The 26,854-nt window shown below is 40.4% G+C and overlaps 1 protein-coding gene, 1 long non-coding RNA gene and 1 pseudogene across 2 annotated transcripts in view; 2 read left to right on the top strand and 1 right to left on the bottom strand.

Annotated features, from left to right (window-relative positions):
- Window positions 1-26,837, bottom strand: part of ETFA (electron transfer flavoprotein subunit alpha) — an 80,955-nt gene extending 54,118 nt beyond the window's left edge. Inside the window, exons 1-5 of the mRNA XM_077882054.1 lie at window positions 26,698-26,837; window positions 9,168-9,314; window positions 6,720-6,801; window positions 6,535-6,617; window positions 65-164 (exon numbers count right to left, since the gene is read on the bottom strand). Coding sequence (XP_077738180.1) covers window positions 65-164; window positions 6,535-6,617; window positions 6,720-6,801; window positions 9,168-9,314; window positions 26,698-26,736 — 451 coding nt within the window. The 5' untranslated portion in view covers window positions 26,737-26,837. The remainder of the gene's footprint in view (window positions 1-64; window positions 165-6,534; window positions 6,618-6,719; window positions 6,802-9,167; window positions 9,315-26,697) is intronic.
- On the top strand, window positions 948-23,647 carry LOC144303598 (uncharacterized). Its single transcript, XR_013370620.1, has 3 exons — window positions 948-1,026; window positions 21,997-22,121; window positions 23,488-23,647. It is a non-coding gene; the product is annotated as an uncharacterized LOC144303598 (long non-coding RNA).
- On the top strand, window positions 1,752-3,749 carry LOC144302835 (non-structural maintenance of chromosomes element 4 homolog A pseudogene; annotated as a pseudogene).
- Window positions 26,838-26,854: the final 17 nt, after the last annotated feature.

Below are 26,854 nucleotides of genomic sequence, written 5' to 3'. Positions count from 1 at the left end.
ATTTCTGCTTTTAAAATTCATGAAAAGTTAACAGGTTGATTAATTCTTTTCCTTGGGTACTCACCTGCATAAATAGTTCTCACAAATGTGTCAGGAGACTTGATTGCAATGATGTCAGAAATTGGGGCAACATCAAGTTTGGCTGCTATTCTGGGCAAAAGGTTCTAAAAGCAAAAATAGTGAATTACACACATACACACTTACAGATGGCTATCAACTATCGACACTAACATTTTCTAAATGCATATTCTGTAGAAATTTTAATTCAAATATTTTTTATTTCATATGCATCTTTAGACATACCAAAACTTCAAGCTTTTTGGATAGTCTTTGAGATTAATTAAGAGTTTTATGAGTTATACAGTAATAAACCATCTTAACTCAGTATGTTGAATTATAAGATACGATATTTGCTTTAATGAACATCACTCACAAAGTATGACCATCTTGGATTACTGAATTTAGGTAAAACAGAAAAATATTTAAAAGAGTAATAAAATTCTCAAGTACTAGAAAATATTATACATGTATATATTTACTTAATATATATGAAAGAAAAAATCTCAAAGCAGACATTTCGTCTTATTAAAAATCAATATTACATCAAAAAGATCAAAACTAACCTAAATACCCATCAACAGAGGATAGGCTTCTTAGTTATACCTCATCTATATCATGGAATCCTATGTAACCATAAAACAAACAAGAATGAGAAAGGTGAAGCACAGCCTGTATAATACATACGGGAGCAACAAAATTAATGTAAATGCTTTTCCTTGTATATGCATACAACATCTCTCTGACATAGGTATGTGTGATAACTTTGCCCTCACTAGTAGAGATCTCTGGGAAAGCCACAATATCCCCAGGTCTCAGTTACTTCACCTCACCAATGACAGAAAGAGAATTCCTAGCCTTTAGTCTAAAATTCTAAACCCTAGGGCTCTAGAACAGAATTTTAGTGAAGACAGAATGTCCATACTTTCTGGATTCAAAGGTTTCTATCATCTAAATGTAATCCAAAAAGTTAAGTATTGCTTTCTTTTTCAAGTTAAGATTTATTTATCTGAGAGAGGTCGTACACGTGTCCCCCACCAGGAGGGCGGAGGGGGGGGGCAGAGGAAGAATGAGAAGTAGACTCTTTGCCAAGCAGGGAGACCAGCTGGGGGCTCCATCCCAGGACCCTGAGATTGTGATCTGAGCCTAAGCCAGTCCCTTAACCGACTGAACCACCCAGGCGCCCCACATTGCTTTTATCAAACAAATGGAAAGCTGAATTCTACACTGCTTTCTACACAGAGCTTACTCCATGGCATCTCCTGAACTTGGTACATGACACCATCTCTAGCAAACTCTCACTGCAACAGTGTTCAAGTTCCTCTCCTGAATTCTGTCCCCAAACACTCTTTGTTCTCTAATACTTCTCCCAAGATTACTCCTTTATTCTGTATCCTCCTACAAGCATGTACAATTATACTATTTAATTGCATTAACATGTAGTTTGTTTTAAAATAATTTTAATATACATACTATATAATGATCCTCAAGTAAACTTATAAGCACCCCCAGGGTAGAGGTTTGTGTCTTCTATTCCTCTTGTGTTCCTACCCTGTATCTAGTAAGTGGTTCTATATATACTGATACTAACAAGTGTTCTCAGTCAATTTTCCACCTGTTATATGTACAACAGGAAAGATTTCCTAATTTTCAGTTTATTTTTATCTTCATTATATAGCAGGCCTCCTTTAACCATGACAGAGCTACTGAAAAGTACCACAGTTTATAAAATCACAATGAGAAAAATTAAGATCGCTCAAAAAATAAAGCGTTTGGGAAAACAAAGTGCCATTAAACATACTTCTAACTTGGTAAATAAGAATTTTAGAAGATACCTATTTTCAAAAGAAATCAAATTTGACAGTACTTAAAGCCTGCTTCATGCAGTCATTTCTGAAATCACCTTCTTTAACTATTCAGGAAATACTACTGGAATATTGTTACCTGGCTGAGCAAATTCTTTTACAAACACAGTCTGTCTCTTTTTATAGTCTTAAACTTTCTAAATTGCTTGAAACTTAGTATCTTTTGTACTTCCATTATCCCTTGTTTAATTTCAGCACACCTTGAAAAAGATTTGCCACCATGCTTAGAGGCATATGTTTCTCCAGGTCTGATCCTTCATTTAAGTATCCTGAGAAGGTAGATCATCTATCTCTACGCCATCCAAACAGGCTTGACCACATGGTTTCAGGGGAGGAAAGGCAACAACTGTCAGGGTGTTTTTTCATAGGCAAAAAGATGACAGATTTTTAAATTCTAGCATACCGGTATAAAAGGGTGCTAACTCAAAACCACAGTTGGTAAAGGACTGTTACAGAGCAGATTACTTAGCTTCACCTAATGGACTCTTTCTCATTCCAAACCCATTCAGAGACTACACCAGCTGCTCTTATGTAACCCTTGTTTTCAAAACATTTCGTATGTTACAACACAGCAATTAAAGTCAGACTATTAGGCAGGCCCGGCGGTCCGGCCGCACTGGGTCTGCTCGCGCGGGGTGGCCCCGCTGTGCGACCTTGGCAGGGGCCGCGCCACCAGGGAGCTGTCGGAAACCTCGGGCCGCACCGCACCTGCACCGCCCACTCCGAAACTCAGGGCGGCCCCACTCGCCCTCTCGGGGCCTCCGGGCTTGCAAAGTTTGGGAGCCGCCGTTAGGAGCGCTCGTCTGCGGCTGCACGAGCCCGGGAGCCCCTTGGGTGAAGGCGAGAGGCGGCCGGGCTCCTTTGAGAGTTCCTGCAGCTTAGAGAAAACCGGGAGGATATACTGAATGCCAGAGACAAATTAACAGAGGTCCTTGAAGAGGCCAACACTCTGTTTAATGGAGTGTCCCGAGCAAGAGAAGCAGTCCTAGATGCCCAGTTTCTCGTTTTGGCTTCAGATTTGGGCAAAGAGAAAGCAAAGCAACTGCGTTCTGATCTGAACTCATTTGATATGTTAAGATATGTTGAAACTCTACAGACACATATGGGTGTAAATCCACTAGAAGCTGAAGAACTCATCCGTGATGAAGATAGTTCTGATTTTGAATTCATAGTCTATGACTCCTGGAAAATATCAGGCAAAAGAGCAGAAAACACCTTTAGTAAAACCCATACATTCCACTTCTGTTGGGTTCAATACAAGGAGAGTTCCCTGTGCCAAAGCCACGAAGTGAACGTCCAAGAAAAGGTCCCACGACAGAATAGAAGACAATGCCTGACCAGTTAAGTGAAATGGAAGAATCACATCAAGAAGCGACAGAGAAAGAAGTGGAAAGAATTTTGGGATTGTTGCAGACATATTTCCGAGAAGATCCCGATACTCCTATGTTGTTCTTTAATTTTGTGGTTGATCCACATTCTTTCCCCCGAATAGCAGAAAACATCTTTCATGTTTCCTTCATTATAAGGGATGGTTTTGCAAGAATAAAGCTTGACCAAGACCGACTACCAATAATAGAACCTGTTAATATTAATGAAGAAAGTGAGGGAATTGACCAAAACACCCAAATTAGGAATCAAGGAATTATAGCTCTGAGCTACCGTGACTGGGAGGAGATGTGAAGACCTTCGAGATATCAGAGCCTGTGATTGCTTCAGGCCAAAGCCAGCAGAGGCTAAGCACTTGACGCCAGCAAAGGACTCAGATGGATAGTGAAATCCAAAAAGGGAAGCAGCATGTATTGTATATATTGTATGATTAAACATTTTTAAAGACATTGTTTTTAGTAAACTGTAGCTTTTGATAGTTAATGAATTTGTCATGGTTGTCTTTGATTAAAGGAAATTCACTGCCATAAAAAAAAAAAGTCAGACTATTAAAATCTAGCTAATGAGATGCAACAAACATCCTTTCTTGGTTAATAATCTTTTAAAAGAATTGTCAACACAAACTCAAGACTCATGAAATCGGTTAAATCATCTAGCACAGAATCAAAACTCTCAGAACGGTCCACAAAGATCATTTAGTTCAATGCACATCTATAACAGAAAGTTGGATGTTAATCCTCTAACTTAATCTTCTCCAGAGTAAGGGCAACCCTTACTCTGGAAACGCATTCCTTTTTTTTTTTAACATCTCTACTTGGTAGACCTTGGATATCACTTGGTCAAACTGCATCATTTTACATATAAGGAAAAACAGACTTCAGGAAGGTGAAATGACTAGCCGAAGGTCATATAGGTCTATGGAGCCATTTTACTTATCAGTTACTAAATACTATTAAAAAAACCAAAACTTTATGATAGTCTGTAATATGACAACCTAATAATAAAAGGATAATTGTTCATTAAACTCATGAATTTACATTGTAGACTATTGTTACTGCCTAGAAATTCTGTTAACTTTAAAAGAAAAAATTTAGTGAGTTCAAATTGATAATTCTAAAGGTAAAAAACAAACTACAGCAATTTACAGGAGTTATTCTGCAAGTTCTCTACATGGTTTGCAGTGATTCATATCTAGAAGCAATACCACATCACAAATAAATATTCCCTAACACTACTCATTTGTAAGAGAAGAGATCAATGTCTTGGAAGCTCACAGTTATCATCACTCAACATGATTAGTGATTTAAGATATTATATCTTATTCCTCAAACTCATATTTTAAAATCAATTACATCAGAATTATTATAGTAAACGGAAAAAAAGTCAAATTGAGAAAACTCAAAGAAGAAATAAAAACCATAACTATATGAAAAGATATTTGATCTCATGATCAGATAAATGCAAAATTTAAAAAGATAGAGTTTTTTTACCCATCAGATTGAGGGGAAAATGTTAAAATTTTAAATATCAGATGTTGGCAAGGTACTCTCTTATGCGACTAATGGAATGTAACCTGAGACCTCCTCTTAAGACAGCAATTAGCAATATATATCAAAATTTTAAAAGCACACAGTCTTTGACCCAACTATTACACTTCTAGAGCTCTATTTTAAGTAAATAGCAGCATATGTATATAAGGAGGTATGTATAAGGACTCTTCCTTTGTAGCAGGTTTATAAATGTAAAAAATTAGAAACAACCTAAACTGTCCATCTTTGGCTAAAAAGATGTACAGCTAAAAGCTATATGGCCATAGAAAATGAGACGGACATGAGCAAATATTTTCAAGATACATTCTTAAGTAAAAACCACCAGTCACAAAACAATTCATGATATGTTAATATATTTTAGGAGTAAAAAAAAAGATTTGTGTGGGTATTATAATTTCAAAATCCACAGCAAGAAGACTAAAAGAATGTACAATTTGTTAACACCTATACTTCTGAATTAGGAAGAGGCAGTTGGGAAGAAAAGGGGAATTTGATACCTTGCTCTGCATATTACTATCTATATGTATCCTTTATAATACAAACGTATTTGTGTACAACCTAATTTATAATCTTTAAAAGTAAAACTAAAACCTGCAGCTTATTAAGAATGGGTAAAAAGAAAAGGGAGGGATCCCTGGGTGGCGCAGCGGTTTGGCGCCTGCCTTTGGCCCAGGGCGCGATCCTGGAGACCCGGGATCGAATCCCACATCGGGCTCCCGGTGCATGGAGCCTGCTTCTCCCTCTGCCTGTGTCTCTGCCTCTCTCTCTCTCTCTGTGACTATCATAAATAAATAAAAAAAAATTAAAAAAAAAAAAAAAAAAAAAAAAGAAAAGGGAGCTAGAATACCCAAGTCCACAGAAAGCAAGAACAACCCACTGACAAATTCTCTTGGGCTCCCCTTACTTTCTCTCTTTTTTTAAAAAACTTCATGCAGATAATCATCTGATAATTCTTTCTCCAGACATATCACAATGTGCATCAGATTACAGCTTTCTTTACACTAATGATGTTTTCTTTTTTTTTTTTTTAATTTTTATTTATTTATGATAGTCAGAGAGAGAGAGAGAGAGAGGCAGAGACACAGGCAGAGGGAGAAGCAGGCTCCATGCACCGGGAGCCCGACGTGGGATTCGATCCCGGGTCTCCAGGATCGCGCCCTGGGCCAAAGGCAGGTGCTAAACCGCTGCGCCACCCAGGGATTCCTAATGATGTTTTCAACTACTACACAGCCCTTCCAAATTCCCCAAGTAGATAGAATTTGGCCCATCAACCACTTAAATAAACCATTGCTTAAGATGGGTTACCACTATAAATGACATTCACATGCACACAGTTCAACACTGTTTTCAAAAAAAGTAATTTTTAAAAATATCCTAGAGTTTTCTCAATGAGAAAATTTGAAAATCTGGAAGTGGCGTTCTAGTAAATTATGACAAAATCTTGAAAGAATAGAGTTGTCTCTGTGATAAAATCTGAAAAATTTGAAAAGATTGCATCTTTACAAAAATTGTAAGAAAGACTTAAAAGTTAAAAGGATTTTAGCAAAACTATCATATTAATTCAGAAAGCCAGGATTAGCTATCTAAACAGAGTCTGTTGCACATTTTCAACACAATGAAATCTAACCCATCGAAATAATGACATCAGATTCCATCCACATTCTCGATCTTCTCACCTTTCCAAAGGCAGATGCTCCAGCACAGATGTGTGTGTAACTGAACTGCTTCTGAGTTGCCAAAATCAATGGCGTCAGTTCCTCTGAGAATTAAACACATTTTATAAACACATTTCATAATATTTTCATATTCTTATATTTAAGCATACTTTAGATACTAAACTTTTTCCACTGGAAAATCTCACCTGGAAGGAGGCCTTTGTATGTATCATGCTGGGCCACCAGAACTTTGGCTACACCTGCTACTTTGCAGAGATCTTGTGCCACCTATAATTAAAAGAGTTTTTTAATTATCTAAGAGAAAAATATAAATAGAGCCACCACTACAAAAATCAACAGAGCATAAGATATTAATGGCCAACTACAGAAATCGTTCTTATCAGAAAAAGGACTTAGGGGAAAAAAGAAAATTATTTAATTAAAAAAAAAAAACTTAGGCTAATTAATCTTACTACCAATTGACCCTAAACAAAAATTCCTGCCTTGGAAAAAAAAAAAAAAAAAAAAGTATTAACTGATAAGCCAAAACTAGCGCAGCTCTCTATTCAAATTTAGTTATAAATTGTACTTTTTACCTCATTAAATGCAACGGTAAATTCATCATTTTAGAAACAGTGAAAAAAAAAAAAAGAAAAGAAACAGTGAAAATGAGGCAATGGTTAGGTTCTCTCATACACACACACAATAACACAGCCAATGGGCCTCCTAGACGTAAAGAACAGGACTTAACAACACTGGTTTACAGGCCACTGCACTTTATTTGGCAATAGTAATTTCTGCTGGTATTAAAATTAGTGAATTTAGGCAATAGAAAAATCTTATATGATGGTCCATTGTCAACTTCTAATTTCCTGCCGAGTTACATGTATGTATCTATAATAAAGCAAAATAATTTTTATTTTAATTTCTCATTTTTCCTGTGTGGAATCAAAATGAAGTTCTGAGAAAGCTTTTTGTTTACTCAGATTTCCTATATACAGAAGGCAAGCAGAATTTCCCCTTTTGAAACAAAGGGTTGCAGAAGGGGAGGTTGGTGGGGGGTAACTGGGCAACAGGCACTGAGGAGGGCACTTGATGGGATGAACACTGAGTGTCATACTACATGTGGGCAAATTGAATTTGAATTTAAAAAATGTAAAAAAAAAAAAATAGGAATGCCCCCTTTTAATTCTCTAAATTACAGCAAGACTGGCTTCTGCTTTAGCAGAGACAGAAACATCACATCATGGTCTTCTGTCTTCTTCTTTACCTCCATGCCAATTCCCCGATGAGCAGGCATAAAAAGCTGTGCCTCCTGCCTCCTTCAATGGAAGGAAAGGCTGCAAGAATATTCACTGTTTCCGAGGTTGCAAAAGTACCTCTGCTGCACCAAGTATTCACTGGCACACTGTCTTCTATCAAAATGATCTTTTTTACCAGCAAAAAATTCTGGCACTACATAGAAAAATCACTTGCTACTTACGATAAATAGCTACCAAAAAAACATAAAACTGAAATCTGCTTAGGCTATTAAAAGTCTCCTTATACAGGTACTGTTTTTCTTTCAGATTAGAATGTGACAAACCAGTAAGATTGTAACTAAAGAGAAAATTATTTCTGCTTTGATTTTTCTCAAAATAGTGTAAATAAAATAGCATTTCAAATATTTTTAAAATATCTGAATATTTATTTAAAATCACAGTCAAATAACCAAACCCAGAACTTACATTAAATCTAAAAGCAGGGCAACCAAAAAAAGCTTACTCATGTCATCATACATCGTGGTTACTATCAAATAAATAAAAGATGCTATAGTTGTTAGCAGGATTTAGGTAAAGAAGTCCATACAACTTAACCCCAAACCTGCTAGAGTACATTCTTTCAAGATACTGATTTCACGTAAGATAGTAGTGACGCCTGCATTCTGCATCTGCATTATACCACATGTTCTGAGGCAATGCCATTTAATAAAAAATAAAATCCTCTAAAAAGAAACATACTCTTTCCAGATTTCTTCCTCTGAGGTTCAAGTCCCCAACTGCACACCTGGCAACTCCTGTGTGGTACAGGAGAGAACTGGTGATTCAACTGAATTGAAGCATGATTCCATGCCCAGTGGTACGAATCCTGCAAATCGTATTATAGCACCCTTCTAAAGGGTTAGTTTACAAAGCTGTTATCTCATTTCCTCAACAACGAAAATGAAATAATCTTTTAGTAACAGCTACAGTTTGAAAAGCATAATACTTACCTGTGAATTCTTACACCAAGTAAAAATTAGTACCGATGATACTTTGTGCAGATTTACCACTTTCAGGAATTAAAAGCAATTAGCTAGTATATTCATCAATACACAAAAGGGATCGGCTATTAACCTCAAACTCAAATATTATCATTCTACTTGGTACCTGATGGCACATGATGGTGCCAGTGGAACTAAATCAAGTATTTTACCTCATTTCAAAAGACAGAATGCTTAGTGAGCAAACCTTTTAGTTCCTTTTTCACATGTAGTAATGACTGTGACATTGGCCATTTAATGAGGATTAGTGCCCAGTTTGGGTTACAGTCCTCAGCATAATTCTCTGTTGCCATCTTTCCCTGTCTCTTGATGGAGATTATATTTGCTATGGTTGACCTTAAAAATTTCTCACCTTGTCACATTTGGTTCCAGCTACTAAGCAAGACACTTCACCTCCAAGATGTTTGGCTGCAGTGATGGTATTTAATGTAATGGGTGCTAGGGTATCATTTGCATGCTCGGCTATTACCAGGGTACTCTGAAATCGTAGCAGTGAGGCCTAAAAGGAAAAAAAAAGAAAAGGTTTACCTCTAATTGTTAAGCATGTGTGCTTTAAAAAAACAACTGTACACAACACTCAGTTCTATAAATGTATTCATAAAGTACTTCCTTAATGGCAAAAATTAAGCTATTTGTGTCTATTTTCTATTACTAATATTCTTTCCTAAAAAAGAGAAAACACAAATTTGTATTGTCAGAAAAATTTAATTGCTCCCACTAATCTAAGCTTCTGAATATTGTATGCTCAATGAGAAATCGCTAACTACATCTAAATTAAAATTCTTAAGTAGAGGGGCGCCTGGGTGGCCCAGTCAGTTAAGCGTCTGCCTTCAGCTCAAGTCATGATCCCAGGGTCCTGGGATGGAGCCCCTTGTCAGGCTCCCTTTTCAGCAGGGAGTCTGCTCCTCCCTCTCCCTCCGTCCCGCTTTGCCACTCGTGCTAATAAATAAATAAAATCCTCAGTTCGAGGGGTGGCCTGGGTGGCTCAGTTGGTTAAGCATGCAACTCTTTATTTCCGCCCAGGTCACGATCTCAGTCATGAGATTGGGCCCCATTTCAGACTCTGCGCTGAGTGTGGAGCCTGCTCGAGATTCTCTCTCTCTCTCTCTCTCCCCCTCTGACCCTCACCCCCATCCCCACTCAGGCATGCGTGCTTTCGCTCCCTCTCAAAAACAATAAAAATAAAATAAATATAAAATTCTTAAGTGGAACCTATTAAGAATGAGGAATCCAACTATTACCAAGTACATTCACTTGCAGCAAAACTGCTAAAGATACAGTATATCCAGAAATAATGGGTTTGAAATCAATTACTAAAGCTGCTTTCTATTGTTTCAGGCATAATATATTCAACACCCAAGTAACTGATAATGTAAATATGTCTTTAAAATACAACACCACATAGTAATCTTGCTGGGTTTCAATTGTTTAAACATGTTTCTGAATTCAAAAAAGAAGCTTGCAAAACCGTATCTTGAAACCAACCAGGACCCATCTGTATCTACTGTTGACTATCAAGAGACCACTAATAAATAGTTCAAGGTCATCTGGAAGAATTTCAAACACCAGGAACACAAAGATGAACAAGAATGGTCACCGTACTCAAAGATTTTAAGGGAAATAAGATTTGCTTACATACAATTATGGGAACAGTTTTTCAATTAATGAAGAAATACAAAATGCTGGGGGGTTCCAGATCATGAATTATAAAATCAAAAGGAAGAAGGGAAGAAGTTCAGGTGTTCCTGTCTAGTGAAAACATGAGGAAGGGCACCATAGCTGTGACGGAATAATAAAATTCTGGAACTATCCTTGTGAAAAATCACAATGAGAAATGAGAAAAAGAGCCATTGAGGATCAAATGGCATAGCTATATGGCTTACTTCAACAAAAATCTTTGATCTGGAGTTGGAGTGAGGAAAGCATGGTTTAACATTTATACCCAGAGCTGGATATTTACAAATTATAATGTACATATATTTGTATAATTCACAAATTTAAAATGCTCATTACACAATTAAATTTTCAAAATACATATTTTTTCATTTTCATTACTATACTGTACATACCAGCTGCTATATTTTAATATTCTTCACCTTTGTATTGGTGAAGTATATGAATATACCAGTTTTGCCAGTCCTTTAATATATTTGGTAATTAGTAGCTTTTTATTATTATAAACAACACAGGGGCACCTGGCTGGCTCAGTCAGTGGAGCGTGTGATTCTTGATCTCAGGGTTGTGGTTTGAGCTCCACACTGGGTGTAGAGATTACTTTAAAAAATAGTAATAAAATACATTTAAAAAAACAAGCAATGCAGAGAAGATCATCCTCATAACTAAATCTTTGCACTCATCCTCAACAAACGAGAATGTTTTATTCTAGAAAAACCTTCTGATTGGAAGCTGGCTAGACCTTAGCTGCTCTGACTCCATAGAAGAATAAGCTAGATTCAATGGAACCTTCAACAAGCTATAGGGACCCTTCTTCCCCTAAGCTTCCTACCTGTATCAGTTCATCCTCAACCTCCTCCTCAGTCCTCTTAATCATCTCTATCTTTGATGCACCAATCCCAGAGCTGGGGACCAGAGACTCTAGGGATATGCCAGAGGAAGGAATCACTGCATTATATACCATGGATGGCATTTGTCTTTTTCCTCCCTTTATGTTTACTCAAAGGAAGCAAAGAAGGAGGAAGAAATGAGACTTTTGTTGCTGCCAGATCACGTACTTGCTTGTATAACTTTTTTTTTTTTTTACAATGAAACTGCTTTCTTACAGGAGGTGGTTAAAGTATGCATATCGTATGATTCTTTTCTTATGACAAATTGCTCTAATTGGTGTTAGATCAAGAAACAGGCACATTTTTAAAGGTTTTAATACTCACTGACACAAACTGTTCTCCAGAAAGTTGTAGCAATTCACAACAGGTCACAATTCTTGAGATGGAATCAAAGTTCTTAGAAATACTGTGCCTATTCATCAAAGAATCTAATACAACTTTTTAAAATCTACATCTGTAGAAATATGTAGTACTTTCTCTTCTTTTTAATCAGAAGAGCACAGTATCTTGCAATGAACTCTAATAAAGACTCAATGGCCTAATTTATTATTTAAATCACATTTCACAAGAATTGCCAGTAATAAACTACTTATTACCAATATATATCAGACACCATATTGTGATGTTTCACACACCATTTACCATAAAAATTATGAGATTTCCATCACTATCTGAAGAATAAATCCAAGATTTGGTGGCAGAAGGCCCATATTTGCCATAAATTATAGTTCTATCATAAGACAATTAGGCAGTTCTCCCAAGGAATCATCAAGCTTTTTAGAGCTTCTAGGGGGGATACTGTATATTCTTATTAAAAGACCATTCAAAATTATAAGAGTAAACAACAACAACAAAATATTCGTAAGAATCCACTTGGTTCATCTACCTGATTAATCTTTACTAATTACTATATACACCATACAGGCATTCTATATACTTTACCAACTGACTCCGTATAGTTTTTAATACTGAGCTTCTTTCTAACTCAGTTCTACCTTTTATTCCTCAGATACCACCTAAAGAGAAGCTTTGGCACCTAAACATGGTTATGTGGCTTAATTCAGCAATAATAGTTGTGTGTAGCAAGAGAAATTGGTCTGTAGCTTTTAAAATGTTATGCCTCAATCTAGAGCCCAGTTTCTTTATCTGCAAATTGACGGAGATGAACTAGTTCAAAGGACTTCAAACTACATTCCATAGACGTCTAAGGGTTCCAGGGAGGCACACCTCAGGAACCACCACATAGGATAAAGTAAAGCTCAGACAAGCAGGGTTGCCAGAATGGCTCCTCAGCTTTGCTTTAACCAAATTAACTACACCAAAATATACAGTGAGAGAGCTGACCGCGGAACAACATGGGGAGTAGAGTACTGACCCTTGATACAGTCAAGAATCTACATGTAACTTTTGACTCCCTGAAAACTAATACCCTATTGTTGACCAGAAGCCTTCCCAATAACATTAATAGTCGATTAACACATATTTTGGGGGGGGAGGAGCAAGATGGCGGAGGAGTAGGGTCTCCAAATCACCTGTCTCCACCAAACTACCTAGAAAACCTTCAAATTATCCTGAAAATCTATGAATTCGGCCTGAGATTCAGAGACCAGCTGGAATGCTACAGTGAGAAGAGTTCGCGCATCTATCAAGGTAGGAAGACGGGGAAAAAGAAATAAAGGAACAAAGGCCTCCAAGGGGGAGGGGCCCCGCGAGGAGCCGGGCTGAGGCCGGGGCGAGTGTCCCCAGGACAGGAGAGCCCCATCCCGGAGACGCAGGAGCTGCACCGACCTTCCCGGGGGAAAGGGGCTCGTGGGGAGTTGGAGCAGGACCAGGAGGGCGAGGAGGCCCTCGGGCTCCCGGGGACAGTAACAGCAACTGCGCGCCCAGGAGAGTGCGCCGAGCTCCCTAAGGGCTGCAGCGCGCACGGCGGGACCCGGCGGGACCCGGAGCAGCTGAAGGGGCTCGGGGGCGGCTCCGCGGAGGGGGCTGCGGGGCCCCGGGAGCAGCTCGGAGGGGCTCGGGCAGAGGAAGAGGCTCCGTGCGGAGGGGGCTGCGCGGTTCCAGGAGCAGCTCGGAGGGGCTCGGGGGCGGCTCCGCGGAGGTGGCTGCGGCCCGGGAGCGCGAATCCACCAGCGCAGGCTCCGGAGCACAGGGCGCCGGGACACAGCCCAGGATCCCGCCTCCCCCGGGACAGGCAGAGGCCGGGAGGGCCCAGGACAGCGAGGACGCTCCTGCCCCAGCTGAGCACATCAGCGGCCCCGCCCCGGAGCCTCCAGGCCCTGCAGACGGAGTTCCTGCCGGAGCTGAATCCAGGTTTCCAGAGCTGCCCCGCCACTGGGGCTGTTCCTCCTGCGGCCTCACGGGGTAAACAACCCCCACCGAGCCCGGCACCAGGCAGGGGCACAGCAGCTCCCCCAACTGCTAACACCTGAAAATCAGCACAACAGGCCCCTCCCCCAGAACACCAGCTAGACGGACAACTTCCAGGAGAAGCCAAGGGACTTAAAGAACACAGAATCAGAAGATACTCCCCGGTGGTTCTTTTTTTGTTTGTTTGTTTTTGTTTTTGTTTTGTTTTGCTTTTTGATTTGTTTCCTTCCCCCACCCCCTTTTTTTTCTCCTTTCTTTTTCTTTCTCTTTTTCTTTTTTTTTTTTTTTTTTCGTTTTTTTTTCTTTTTCTTCCCTTTTTTTTTCTCTTTCTCTTTTCTTTCCTTCTTTCTCTCCTCTCTTTTTCTCTTTTTCCCAATACAACTTGCTTTTGGCCACTCTGCACTGAGCAAAATGACTAGAAGGAAAACCTCACCTCAAAAGAAAGAATCAGAAACAGTCCTCTCTCCCACAGAGTTACAAAATCTGGATTACAATTCAATGTCAGAAAGCCAATTCAGAAGCACTATTATACAGCTACTGGTGGCTCTAGAAAAAAGTATAAAGGACTCAAGAGACTTCATGACTGCAGAATTTAGAGCTAATCAGGCAGAAATTAAAAACCAATTGAATGAGATGCAATCCAAACTGGAAGTCCTAACGACGAGGGTTAACGAGGTGGAAGAACGAGTGAGTGACCTAGAAGACAAGTTGACAGCAAAGAGGGAAACTGAGGAAAAAAGAGACAAACAATTAAAAGACCATGAAGATAGATTAAGGGAAATAAACGACAGCCTGAGGAAGAAAAACCTACGTTTAATTGGGGTTCCTGAGGGCGCCGAAAGGGACAGAGGGCCAGAATATGTATTTGAACAAATTCTAGCTGAAAACTTTCCTAATCTGGGAAGGGAAACAGGCATTCAGATCCAGGAAATAGAGAGATCCCCCCCTAAAATCAATAAAAACCGTTCAACACCTCGACATTTAATTGTGAAGCTTGCAAATTCCAAAGATAAGGAGAAGATCCTTAAAGCAGCAAGAGACAAGAAATCCCTGACTTTTATGGGGAGGAGTATTAGGGTAACAGCAGACCTCTCCACAGAGACCTGGCAGGCCAGAAAGGGCTGGCAGGATATATTCAGGGTCCTAAATGAAAAGAACATGCAACCAAGAATACTTTATCCAGCAAGGCTCTCATTCAAAATGGAAGGAGAGATAAAGAGCTTCCAAGACAGGCAGCAACTAAAAGAATATGTGACCTCCAAACCAGCTCTGCAAGAAATTTTAAGGGGGCCTCTTAAAATTCCCCTTTAAGAAGAAGTTCAGTGGAACAGTCCACAAAAACAAAGACTGAATAGATATCATGATGACACTAGAAGATATTTGCAAATGACATATCAGATAAAGGGCTAGTTTCCAAGATCTATAAAGAACTTATTAAACTCAACACCAAAGAAACAAACAATCCAATCATGAAATGGGCAAAAGACATGAACAGAAATCTCACAGAAGAAGACATAGACATGGCCAACATGCACATGAGAAAATGCTCTGCATCACTTGCCATCAGGGAAATACAAATCCAAACCACAATGAGATACCACCTCACACCAGTGAGAATGGGAAAAATTAACAAGGCAGGAAACAACAAATGTTGGAGAGGATGTGGAGAAAAGGGAACCCTCTTACACTGTTGGTGGGAATGTGAACTGGTGCAGCCACTGTGGAAAACTGTGTGGAGGTTCCTCAAACAGTTAAAAATATACCTGCCCTACGACCCAGCAATTGCACTGTTGGGGATTTACCCCAAAGATACAAATGCAATGAAACGCTGGGACACCTGCACCCCGATGTTTCTAGCAGCAATGGCCACGATAGCCAAACTGTGGAAGGAGCCTCGGTGTCCAACGAAAGATGAATGGATAAAGAAGATGTGGTTTATGTATACAATGGAATATTACTCAGCTATTAGAAATGACAAATACCCACCATTTGCTTCAACGTGGATGGAACTGGAGGGTATTATGCTGAGTGAAGTAAGTCAGTCGGAGAAGGACAAACATTATATGTTCTCATTCATTTGGGGAATATAAATAATAGTGAAAGGGAAAATAAGGGAAGGGAGAAGAAATGTGTGGGAAATATCAGAAAGGGAGACAGAACATAAAGACTGCTAACTCTGGGAAACGAACTAGGGGTGGTAGAAGGGGAGGAGGGCGGGGGGTGGGAGTGAATGGGTGACGGGCACTGGGTGTTATTCTGTATGTTAGTAAATTGAACACCAATAAAAAAAAAAAAAAAAAGGAAAAAAAAAAAAAAAAAAAAAAAAAAAAAAAAACACATATTTTGTAGGTTATAGGTATTACATGCTATATTATTACAATAAAGTAAGCTAGAGAAAATAAAATCATTAGATAAGAAAATATTCATAGTATTGCACTCTATCCAAAAAAAAAAAAATTTCACATGCAAGTGGACTGGTACAGTTCAAATCCATGTTGTTAAAGAGTCAAGTTAAACAGCTGGCTCTTGATTTTGGTTCATGTCATAATCTCAGGGTCCCGGGATCCAGCCCCACAAAGGGGAGTCTGCTTGAGAATTTCTCTCCCCCTGCCCCTATTCCCACTCATCCTCGCTCACATATGCACATGCTCTTCTCTCTCAAATAAGTAATTTTTTAAAAATGTGTAAGCAGACTCCAGATTCTGAGTTTTTAATTACTAGCTCACATCAAAGTACCATCACTTTTAAGCTGTTTTATATACATATCCCTAGCTTTTCAAAAGTTCATTTTATGCCATTTCACTTTTATGGAAGACCTACCTATTTTCACTAACCAAAAGAAATCTGAAGAGGATTTTCTTTTTTATGAAAAAAGTGAAAAGCAAAACAGCATTACATTTGTTTTGCAGCCAGCTGTACCCTGAAGCATTGTGCACTCCAAAGCAGTGAGAGTGGCACCATCAAGCTCTTTCCCTGAAACTACACTCAGCAGTCAAGCTACCATAGCTTTGAACTGTGTGGGCATCTGTGATTTATCTCTATTTATTTTGTGCATTCATTAACAAGACATGTCCTATCATATCAGAAAAGCCTAAGATTCTCTCTCTGCCTGTGTCTCTGCCTCTGTTTCTCTCTCTGTGACTATCATAAATAAATAAAAATTTAAAAAAAATATATTAAAAAAAAAAAAAAGGGATCCCTGGGTGGCGCAGTGGTTTGGCGCCTGCCTTTGGCCTAGGGCGCGATCCTGGAGACCCAGGATCGATTCCCACGTCGGGCTCCTGGTGCATGGAGCCTGCTTCTCTCTCTGCCTGTGTCTCTGCCTCTGTTTCTCTCTCTGTGACTATCATAAATAAATAAAAATTTAAAAAAATATATATTAAAAAAAGAAAAAAAGAAAAGCCTAAGAGAGGTTATCTTTGGGTCTGAGAACACTTCAAAAATTTTATAAGTTAATGGCAATTGCTTCTTCAACTGTGAAGTGAAAACCTCATGAAAGGTTTTATAGGAAAGCTGCAGGGAAAACCGGTATATGGGTCACTCCTATAAGATTTCACTTAGCAGATATTTTCCTGATTTTTAAAAACTAGCACTGCTCAGGGACACCTGGGTGGGCTCAGCGGTTGAGCATCTACCTTCAGCTCAGGGCGTGATCCCGCATCGGGCTCCCCGAGGGGAGTCTACTTCTCCTTCTGCCTACATCTCTGCCTCTTTGTCTCTCTCATGAATAAACAAACAAAATCTTTTTAAAAAAAATAGCACTGCTCAAAAAAGAAACAAACAAACAAAAAAGATGCCAAAGCCCTCTTTTCCAGGTCTAAAAATTCTACAGCCTTAAAATCCTACTTTAGGTAGAGGAGTGGTATAGATGCCACTAAAGATTCAAAAAGTACAGATCCATTACTGAAAAGGTTTTTAAACAAAAGTTACATTTTATTATCTCATGATCCACTGCATCTGTACACTTTAAGGCCCTCTTTTTTATGGAGAAAAGGGAGCCAAATTATTAAACATTTAAAGAGAACTATTGAAGGACTTAATAAGGTAACAGCCCAAAAAGGAATCCCAACCTCTTCCAAACAGTTAAATAACTTAACGCAGGCTTCAGTCACCGTAAGTTCTGGGTCCCTGACCTTATGTGGGCCCTCAAAACTGCCTGACAATGTCACGATGCTATCCCTGTTGGTACTCTCACTCGCCAGGGCAACTGTGTCAAATATCCCCTTCTGATGTTTGTCAAATGCCAACAGAGTATGCTTCCTACCCTGAGAGCTTCATTTTCTATTTTATTCAACAATGAAAACTGAAGCCATTAGAGGGGACCTGCTTCGCCTTCCTGATATCCAACAGAAATTCCCACCCCTGTCCTATCAAAATGGAAGCTGCTACAGATCACTTTATCTGGGCTCTCAAGTCTGTCCTCTCAAATCTAGCAGAAGAATTCTTTCTAATCTCTCAGCAAGATCTCCAACCTCTCCCATTTTCCAGGGCTCCTTCCCATCAACATTTAAACATGTTTGAGGCTCTCCCAATTTTAAAGAAGCCAAAATTAAAAACCCACAGCCCCACCTTCCATTCCAATTCACACCAAAATTACCAATAGATACTTTTCAGGCTTCACCTTACTTATTCTCTCAGAATATTCAAAATTATTGACTATTCTCATTGCCATGGCTTAAATTATAATTTATCACCTATAAAAAGAATCATGTATATATTGGAGGAAAGAGATATTAAATCTTGTTCCCAAGCGCTGTACCTAAAATTAAGTTACTTCTGTACATCCAACTGCTTAACTTGCCTAACTTCTCAAACACTCTCCAACTAAGCAGATCAAAATCTTAACTCCTCTTTCCCCTGATCCTCTAACCCCTTACCACACTGCTTCTCCAGAATTCTTCAGGGGATGCACCACTCTCTAACAAGCTGCCCAAACCATGATCTGAGAGTCACATTCAGAGGGTTTCTTCTCAACCCTCACATCCAATCAACTGCTAAAGTCCTAACAATTCTCCCCTTCTAAATATAGTATCTCCTAAATCCATTCACTTCTCTCCATCATCAATGCCACCACCTGTTGCAGGTCATTATCCCTCTCCTAGATCACTCCAAACATCTCCCAACCCAGCTTTCCCCCCCTGCCCCAATCCATTTCTCCCACTGATCTTTCCATGACACAACTCTAGCACATTATTCCCCTGCTTAAAACATATCAATTGCTTCCTGCCCCATTAGGATTAGTAAGCTCTTTTTAGGTTGGCTTACCAGGCATTTATTTTATGGTGTGATCTACCTCTCTAGCCATATATTTCTCTCTCCATTTACACCTTATTTTCAGATATTTGAACTTGCCCTGCTCTCTCTGACCCCAAGCCTTCCCTCATATTGTTCCATCTACCTAGAGGACCTCTTCCTCTGTTACCTGATTAGCTTCCAGTCAATCATCCTTAAGTTTTCTGCTTAAATGCCAATCTTTCCAAGAAGCCTTAGTACAGTGCAGTAGTAAAGAGTACAGGCTCTGGAGCCACCCTGCCTGGCTTTAGACTTCCACCTCCACTGTAACGTCTCTGTGTCTCAGTTCCCTGATCATAAAATAGAGATGAAATGATGATGATGATAACCTCACAGAGTTGTGAGAATTGAAATACGGGAAAAGTGGCCGGAACACAAATTCTTGATAAAAGTCAGCTACGTATAAAAGGTTTCTTGGGTCTCCTTAGACTAGTTAACTTTGCTACCCAATACAATACACTGAATTGCCTTCATTATATGTAGCACTTACCACACGTGACTATACTTCTGATTATTTTGTCTCCACTTGATTTTGAGGGCAGGGGCCATATTTTATTTTCTTACCACTATAACCCCAGCTTCTACTTCAGTGTCTAGCCCAGAGGAAATATCTAATAAATGAATTGAACACTGATTTTAAAAACCTCTTCATCAAAAAAATGAGAGGACAGGCCACAGATTGGGAGAAAAAGATTTGCAAAAGGCATAACTGATAAAAGGCCATCACTGAAAAGAACACAAAGAACTCTTAATATTCAACCATAAGAAGCAAACTGATTTTTAAATATGGGCAAAAGATCTGAACAGACACCTCACCAAAGAAGATATACGGATGGTAAATAAGCACATGTAAAGATGTTCAACATCATGTATCATGAGGGAACTGCAAATTAAAACAAAACTGAAATACTACTGCATACCTATTAGAATAGTGAAAATCCAAAACGCTGACACCACCACATGCTGGTGAGGATATGGAGCAATAGGAACTCTGGTGGAAATTAAAAATTGTACAGCCACTTTGGAAGACAATGTGGCAGCTTCTCAAAAAAGCTGCCATTCTCAAATCTTGTCATACAATCCAATAGTCATACTCCTCAAATGAGGAGTTTTGAAACTTATTTACACACAAAATCCTCCACATGGATATCTACAGCAGCTTTACTCATAACTGCCAAAACTTGGTAGCAGCCAAAATGTCCTTCAGTAGGTAACTGGATAAACTGTAATTCATCCAGGGAACAGAATATGCAGCACTTTAAAAAGAAGGGGAAAAAAAGGTGCTATCAGGCTATGAAAAGGCTACATACTATATAGTTCCACTTAACACGCTGGAAAGGCAAAGCTGTAGCAAAGCTGTAGCAACAGTGAAAAGATCAGCAGCTGCAGGGTTCAGGGCAGGAACTGAGAGGCAAGAAGCAGAGCCTGGTATATTTCAAGGCAGTGAAACTGCTCTGTATTTAATATAATGGTGGATACATGCCACTGTCCATTTGTCAAAACCCATAGAATATAGAATACTAAGAGTGAACTATATAAATATGTAATGTAACTGTGTCCTAATGTAAACTATGGATATGGGTGATAATGTCAATATGGATTCATCCACTGGAACAAATGTTATCACTCTGGTGTAGGTCCCTGATAGAGAGGCTAGGGAGGGTGGGGAAGGTGAGGACAGGTGGGGGGGGGGGGTACATACGGAAACTCTCTGTACTTTCTGCTCAATTTTGCTGTGAACCTAAAATTGCTCCCCCAAATAGTCTATTTTAAAAAAAAATCTGTTGCTTTAAAAAACATCCTTTAAATACTTCTATACACTGAAATATAGAAAGCAATTTTAAGACTCTAGATCTGCCTTTCCCCAAGGTTGCTCATCTAAGCCACAGAAAATCAAAAAGACTGTTGTCTTAATTCTTCCAAGAATGAACACAGCTAGACAGTGGATGCTTTAAATGCCTGTTGCCATCTTATACTTACACTTCCTTTTGTGTGTGTGACTTGTGACTGTACAAGAAGTTTATTGGGGAGTACTAGAAACAGCATCTGTGAGGCATCAAGGAAACAGGCCTGGGCAGTGGAAGAAGCTAAGCTCCAAGATTACTATGCAGTCACAACAAAGATAGCTGATCCCACAAGAAGCCCTGGAGATCAGCATCAGGCTCCCTGCTCACAGGGGAGCTGCTTCTCCCTCTCCCCTCTGCTCCTATCCCACCCCACCCCTCACTCATGCTCACTCTCCCTCAAATAAATAAAATCTGGGGGGGAGGACTTTCCAAGTTCTAAAGCAAAAAATAAATATGTAATTAAAGCCACCTATCCCTACTCTACCGTACATTTTGTAATAATAAAATGTATATTACATTTATGTACTTAAACTAAATAACTTACTTTAACCTCTTTAGTAATAAAATATGGTAACTTTTAATCATGACTAGAAACGTCGTATGACATTGATTATAATATTAAAAATATACTCAACTTCATTCACTTTAAAAACAGACAAGACCCTTAGTAGACACATTGGCAGGCAGCATAATTCTACAGAATTCACCTTATACAATAAATCTTTTAGAACCCCATCAAAATTGGCTCCCTTTCTTCTTTCAAAAGAAATTAAAATTTGCATGCAAATTACAGAGTTCAAGCTCATTTGTCAGTGACAGGGCATGGACTCTGAAAAATGTCATGTTCCTTCACACCAGTTTCACAGCATCTGAATTATGATTATTACTCTTTCCCGTCTGGCAGTGAATATAAAAACAGGAATATTCAAATGCCCTTGAAAAGGGTTGCTTCACTCTCCGCATAAAATATTTCTTTGGTATCTTATTAGTCAACAAATCAATTTCAAATGCAAATGAATATAAAACAATACTCATAATTCAGATTAATTTCCCCAGGAGAATGTTAACTAATTGCAAATACCTATTTTCCTCTTACTGCGTTCTCCAGCTTACTGTAGATGTAGAATACCACCTTCACTGAACAGACGACATTGAAGAGCCCCCCAAAGAGGAAAGACTTTGCTCAAGGGCACAAATCAGGTCAATACTGGAAAGAGAACCTGGATACCAAATGCAAGTCATTTACTTTACATTTTACCTTTTTTTTTTTTTTTAACTGTAGTAAATAACACCTAGAAAATTTATCATCTTAATCATTTTTAAGTGTGCAGTTAACTATATACACGTTAAGAGTTCAATATAATTTTTCAATAGATTCGCTTTAATCTATTATTAAAAATATAGTTTTGTGAAAATATATCCTCCTAAATAACTCATGGTTAGCTATGGAAGAAATCTTTTTAAATTTCAAGAGTAGGGATTTCAGATAAACTATTTGGGTTTATGACATCATTGATATATAAATGTTGGGGTTCAGAGCCAATGGCCAAGAAAAAATTCTAGACCTGTCTTCAGTGAAAAAAGGTGATTTTTATTATAGCACAGGGACAGGACGGGTGGGCAGAAAGACCTATGCTGCGGTTTTGACGGGTGACTGATTATGTACTTTCAAGTTGAGAGAGGGTTAGGGATGGGGTAAGTCTCTAAGGAACTTTGAAAGCAAAGTTTTCAGGACCTTGAGGGGGGCCAGCTACTGTTGGGAAAAAGCCATTTATTACTGTCTTGTAAAACCTTAGTCATAAGACCCCTCAGATGTATATCAGTAGGCCATATTCTTGGAGGATGATTGCTAACATGTATCCTGGGAGTAGAAATAAAGGAAGCTTCCAAAGGAATTTTTACATGTTAAAGAAGATTTATAGGATACTGGAGGTCAGGATAATGTTAATCTAAGATTGCCTTTTGCCCTTAACAAAGTATTAACATAGAGGCAGCTGACTTCCTAGAGTGAAGGTCACTCTACCTGTTTCAAGAACTTGTCAGTGGGCTGTAGGCAATAAAGAAATTTCTTTTCTTCTGCCTTTGTTTCCCACATCATTATAAGTAAATGGAAGCCAGGAGGGACTCTCACTTTAGAAATACAGGACAACCTGAAAGCATCAAGGGGTGCCTGTGTGGCTCAGTTACCTGGCCAGCTTTTGATTTTGGCTCAGGTCATGCTCTCAGCCGGGACCAAGCCCTATGTCAGGCTCTGCACTCAGCCGGGAATCTGCTTGAGGATTCTCTCCCTCTTCCTTTGCCCACTCCCCCAACCCTCGTACGGGTGTGAGCATTCTCTCTCTAAAATAAAAAGTAAATCTTTTAAAGAAAATGTAAGATACTAATGGATTATAACCTACTAAATAAAGGATGCATGATAAATAAGAAAGAAATCTTCATTATAATAGAATGCTAATACAGAAGGAATGATGGAATTAGAAAATTACCATTTTACATCACAGTAATAATTTCTCTTAACATCAACATTATGTTAAGACTAGTGGGTGAAAGTCTGATGAGAAAGAGGAGACTCACATAATCTCAATATATCTCCCTACAGGGATCCCTGGGTGGCGCAGAGGTTTAGCGCCTGCCTTTGGCCCAGGGTGCGATCCTGGAGATCCGGGATCGAATCCCACGACAGGCTCCCGGTGAATGGAGCCTGCTTCTCCCTCTGCCTATGTCTCTGCCTCTGTGTGTCTGTGTGTGTGTGTGTGTGACTACCATAAATAAAATTTTAAAAAAATCTTTTTTAAATATATATCTCCCTACAAGTTATTTAAAAATCATAAAGGGAGGGGATCCCTGGGTGGCGCAGCAGTTTAGCGCCTGCCTTTAGCCCAGGGCATGATCCTGGAGACCTGGGATCGAATCCCACGTCGGACTCCCGGTGCATGGAGCCTGCTTCCCCCTCTGCCTATGTCTCTGCCTCTATCATAAATAAATAAAAATTTTAAAAAATAAAAAAATAAAAAAAGTAAAAATCATAAGGGAGAAGTAGTAACTTGAGAGTGGAAAAACCTGATAACTTTAGCCAAGTAAAGTTAACATCACCAATAATGGGATAAATCAACATTATGAGCTTCCTAGCATGATGCGCTGAGAACACATATCACTTCTGTGAGACTCATGAGGAAATACCAGATGAACCTCAATCTGGGACAAAAAAGAAGACCTATATTCTTCAAAAATGTCAATGCCATCAAAGCCAAAGAAAGGCTGAGGGGCTTTTCTAACAAAGACTAAAGAGACATGAAAACTAAATGCAAGGCACAATCCTGGACTACCCTAAACCAAACTGAGAGAAAAACTGCCATAAAAAATATTAATGTGACAAATGACAACATCTGAATGTTTGTAGGCTGGATAACAATATTGTATCACTGTTAAACTTCCTAGTTTTGCTGATTTTACTGTGGAAATGAAATGTGAACCTCCCTGCTCTTAGAAAATACACACTACACTGACACAAGAATAAGGGGCATGTCTGCAACATTTTCAAATGGTTCAGAAAAATAACAAGGGGCACCTGGGTAGCTCAAAGGTTGAGTGGCCAACTCTTGGTTTCAATTCAGGTCATGATCTCAGGGTCCTGGGATCAAGCCCTGAATCCAGCCCCACGTGGGCTCCGTGAGGAGTCTGCTTCTGGATTCTCTCTCTTCTTCTTCCTCCACCCCTCCCTGAGTACACACCCTCTCACGCACATGCTCTCTCTCCCCCTCTTGCACTCTTGTACACTTTCTCTCAAATAAACTAAATATATATATATATTTTACTTATTTGAGAGAGAGCAAGTGAGGGGCAGAGGGAGATGCAGGCTCCCCACTGAGTAGGGAGCCCAACATGAGGCTCGATCTCAGGACCCAGGGATCATGACTGAGCCAAAAGCAGATGTTTAACTGACTGTGCCACCCAGGCACCACAAATACATAAATCTTAAAAAAAAAAAAAAAAAAAAAGAAAGAAAGAAAAAGTATCCATGAAAAGAGATGAAGCAAATGTGTCAAACTGTTAACAGCTGGTGAAACTAAAAAGGTTTTGAGAATTACATATATTATTCTTACAACTTTCCTGTAAGTTTGAAATTATTTCAAAATTTTAAAAAGTTATGTATGTGTATTTACGGATCTATTTTAGAAGTGTTCCTATCACTTCCTTATATTCTTGAAATTCCACTCTGAAATGTTCTTATTCCTTTAGAGCAAGCACTCTACTTAGCCTGACTTCAGATTTCCAAAATGAGTCAAGGTCAAGCTTTTTGGCAAACCACAATAAAGATCTGAAAATACCATGTATGTCTATTAGCAAATTGTGTGACAAGAATTTCTTAAGCTAATCATTTCACTTTTCACATATCTACAAGACATCCTAAATTGTCCCTACTAAAGTTACTTCATTCATTCATTTATTTATTTGCAAGAGAGAAAACATGATGGGGGAGAGGGGGAGAGGGAGAGAGAGAAGCAGGTTCCCGGCTGAGCAGGGAGTCCCATGTGGGGCTCGACACCAGGACCCTGAGATCAAGAGTTGAGCCCAAGGCAGAAGCTTAATCAACTGAGCCACCCAGGTGCCAAATTATTTCACTTATGCCAGACTTCTAACCTGCCCACAAAATTACCTTTCAATAACTGCGTAGCTATTTTCTGCCAGTCTGACTCTATACGTGGCATCTTCCAAAGCCATGACTCTAACTTGTTTATGCCTACATCTCCTGGGGAGAAAAATGTTCTGGGAGAAAGACTGACCTGAAGGATGGAGATCTGAACTTTTCTCACAGGGGAGAGGGGCACACAGGTTTTGTTGCTGTTTAATGAAGCAAGGAACACACACACATACAAAAGAGCCTACAGACATCTCGGAAGATTGCAAGTTCTGTCTCAGGGAGAAAATCTCTGGGGTGGACAGGAAAATACACACGCCTAAAACAACCTGCGGAGGAGGACAAACCTGCGGAAAAGGAAAAAGGTCACCAAGGTCTCTGACCCAGTTTAACGACCTTGTTTTTCACTTAACTGGAAAACTTAGAGAATCCACAATATAAATGGTCACTTCACTTGTAATCGGTCAGTCTCCAAACACTATCATCCCAGAGCGTAGAGACAATATGCTCTCTATCAACGTTTCGCGCAAGATGGAAACGTGGCAAACATGATTTCTAAGTAAAGCATCAGAAAGCGACCGCGGTCAGCAGCCCCGCTCCTCGGCCAGCACCGCAGACCCGGGGTACAGACGCCTGCCCTCCAGGCTCGCGGCGGCTGCCCCCCCGCCCCCCGCCAGCTCCCGGCACCTCGCTCCGCCCCGTTTCCCCGGCCCCGCCGCCTGTCCTGGCCACGCCCCCTGCCCCATCTCCTCCGCCCCGCCCCCCCCGCCCCCGGTTCCCGGCCCCCTCCCCTCCCGACTCTCCGGCCCCGCCCCTAGCCCCGCCCCCTCCCCCGTCTCCTCGGCCCCGCCCCCGCGGGCCCCGCCTCCTGCCGCCCGACCCCGCCCCCTGCCCCTCGGGCCCCCTGTCTCCTCGGCCCCCGACCCCCGGGAGCGCTCCCGCGAGCCGCCCGCAGAAAGGCTTCGATGTCCGGGACGCGGGGAGCTCGCGGGTCCGACGCAGGGCAGCCGGCCGCGCACCTGAGGTCACCCTGACCCGCACCTCGGCCCCGCCCCGCCCGAAGGAGCCCGGCGCCCGCCGCACAGCCCCGGCCCGCCCGCCTGCGCCCCGGCCCGTCGGCGCCCAGGCCCCCGCGGGGCAGCAGCCGGCCCGCCTCCCTCCGGCACTCACCGCCCGCCGGAGCCGAGCTGTGGCCGCCGCTCGGAACATGGCGTCCGCTCCGTCCGCCCCGCAGCGCCGTCACCGCGGCCGCGCAGCCCGGGAATCCCGCGAGACGCTCGGTCCCAGCAGCCCATTGGCCGGGCGGCAGCCAATCGGGACGGCGGAA

This window comes from Canis aureus, chromosome 32, assembly GCF_053574225.1.
Source record: "Canis aureus isolate CA01 chromosome 32, VMU_Caureus_v.1.0, whole genome shotgun sequence".
Classification (NCBI taxonomy): Eukaryota; Metazoa; Chordata; class Mammalia; order Carnivora; family Canidae; genus Canis; species Canis aureus.
The sequence above is the reverse complement of the archived record's forward strand: the minus strand, read 5'-3'. Positions and strand labels throughout refer to the sequence as shown.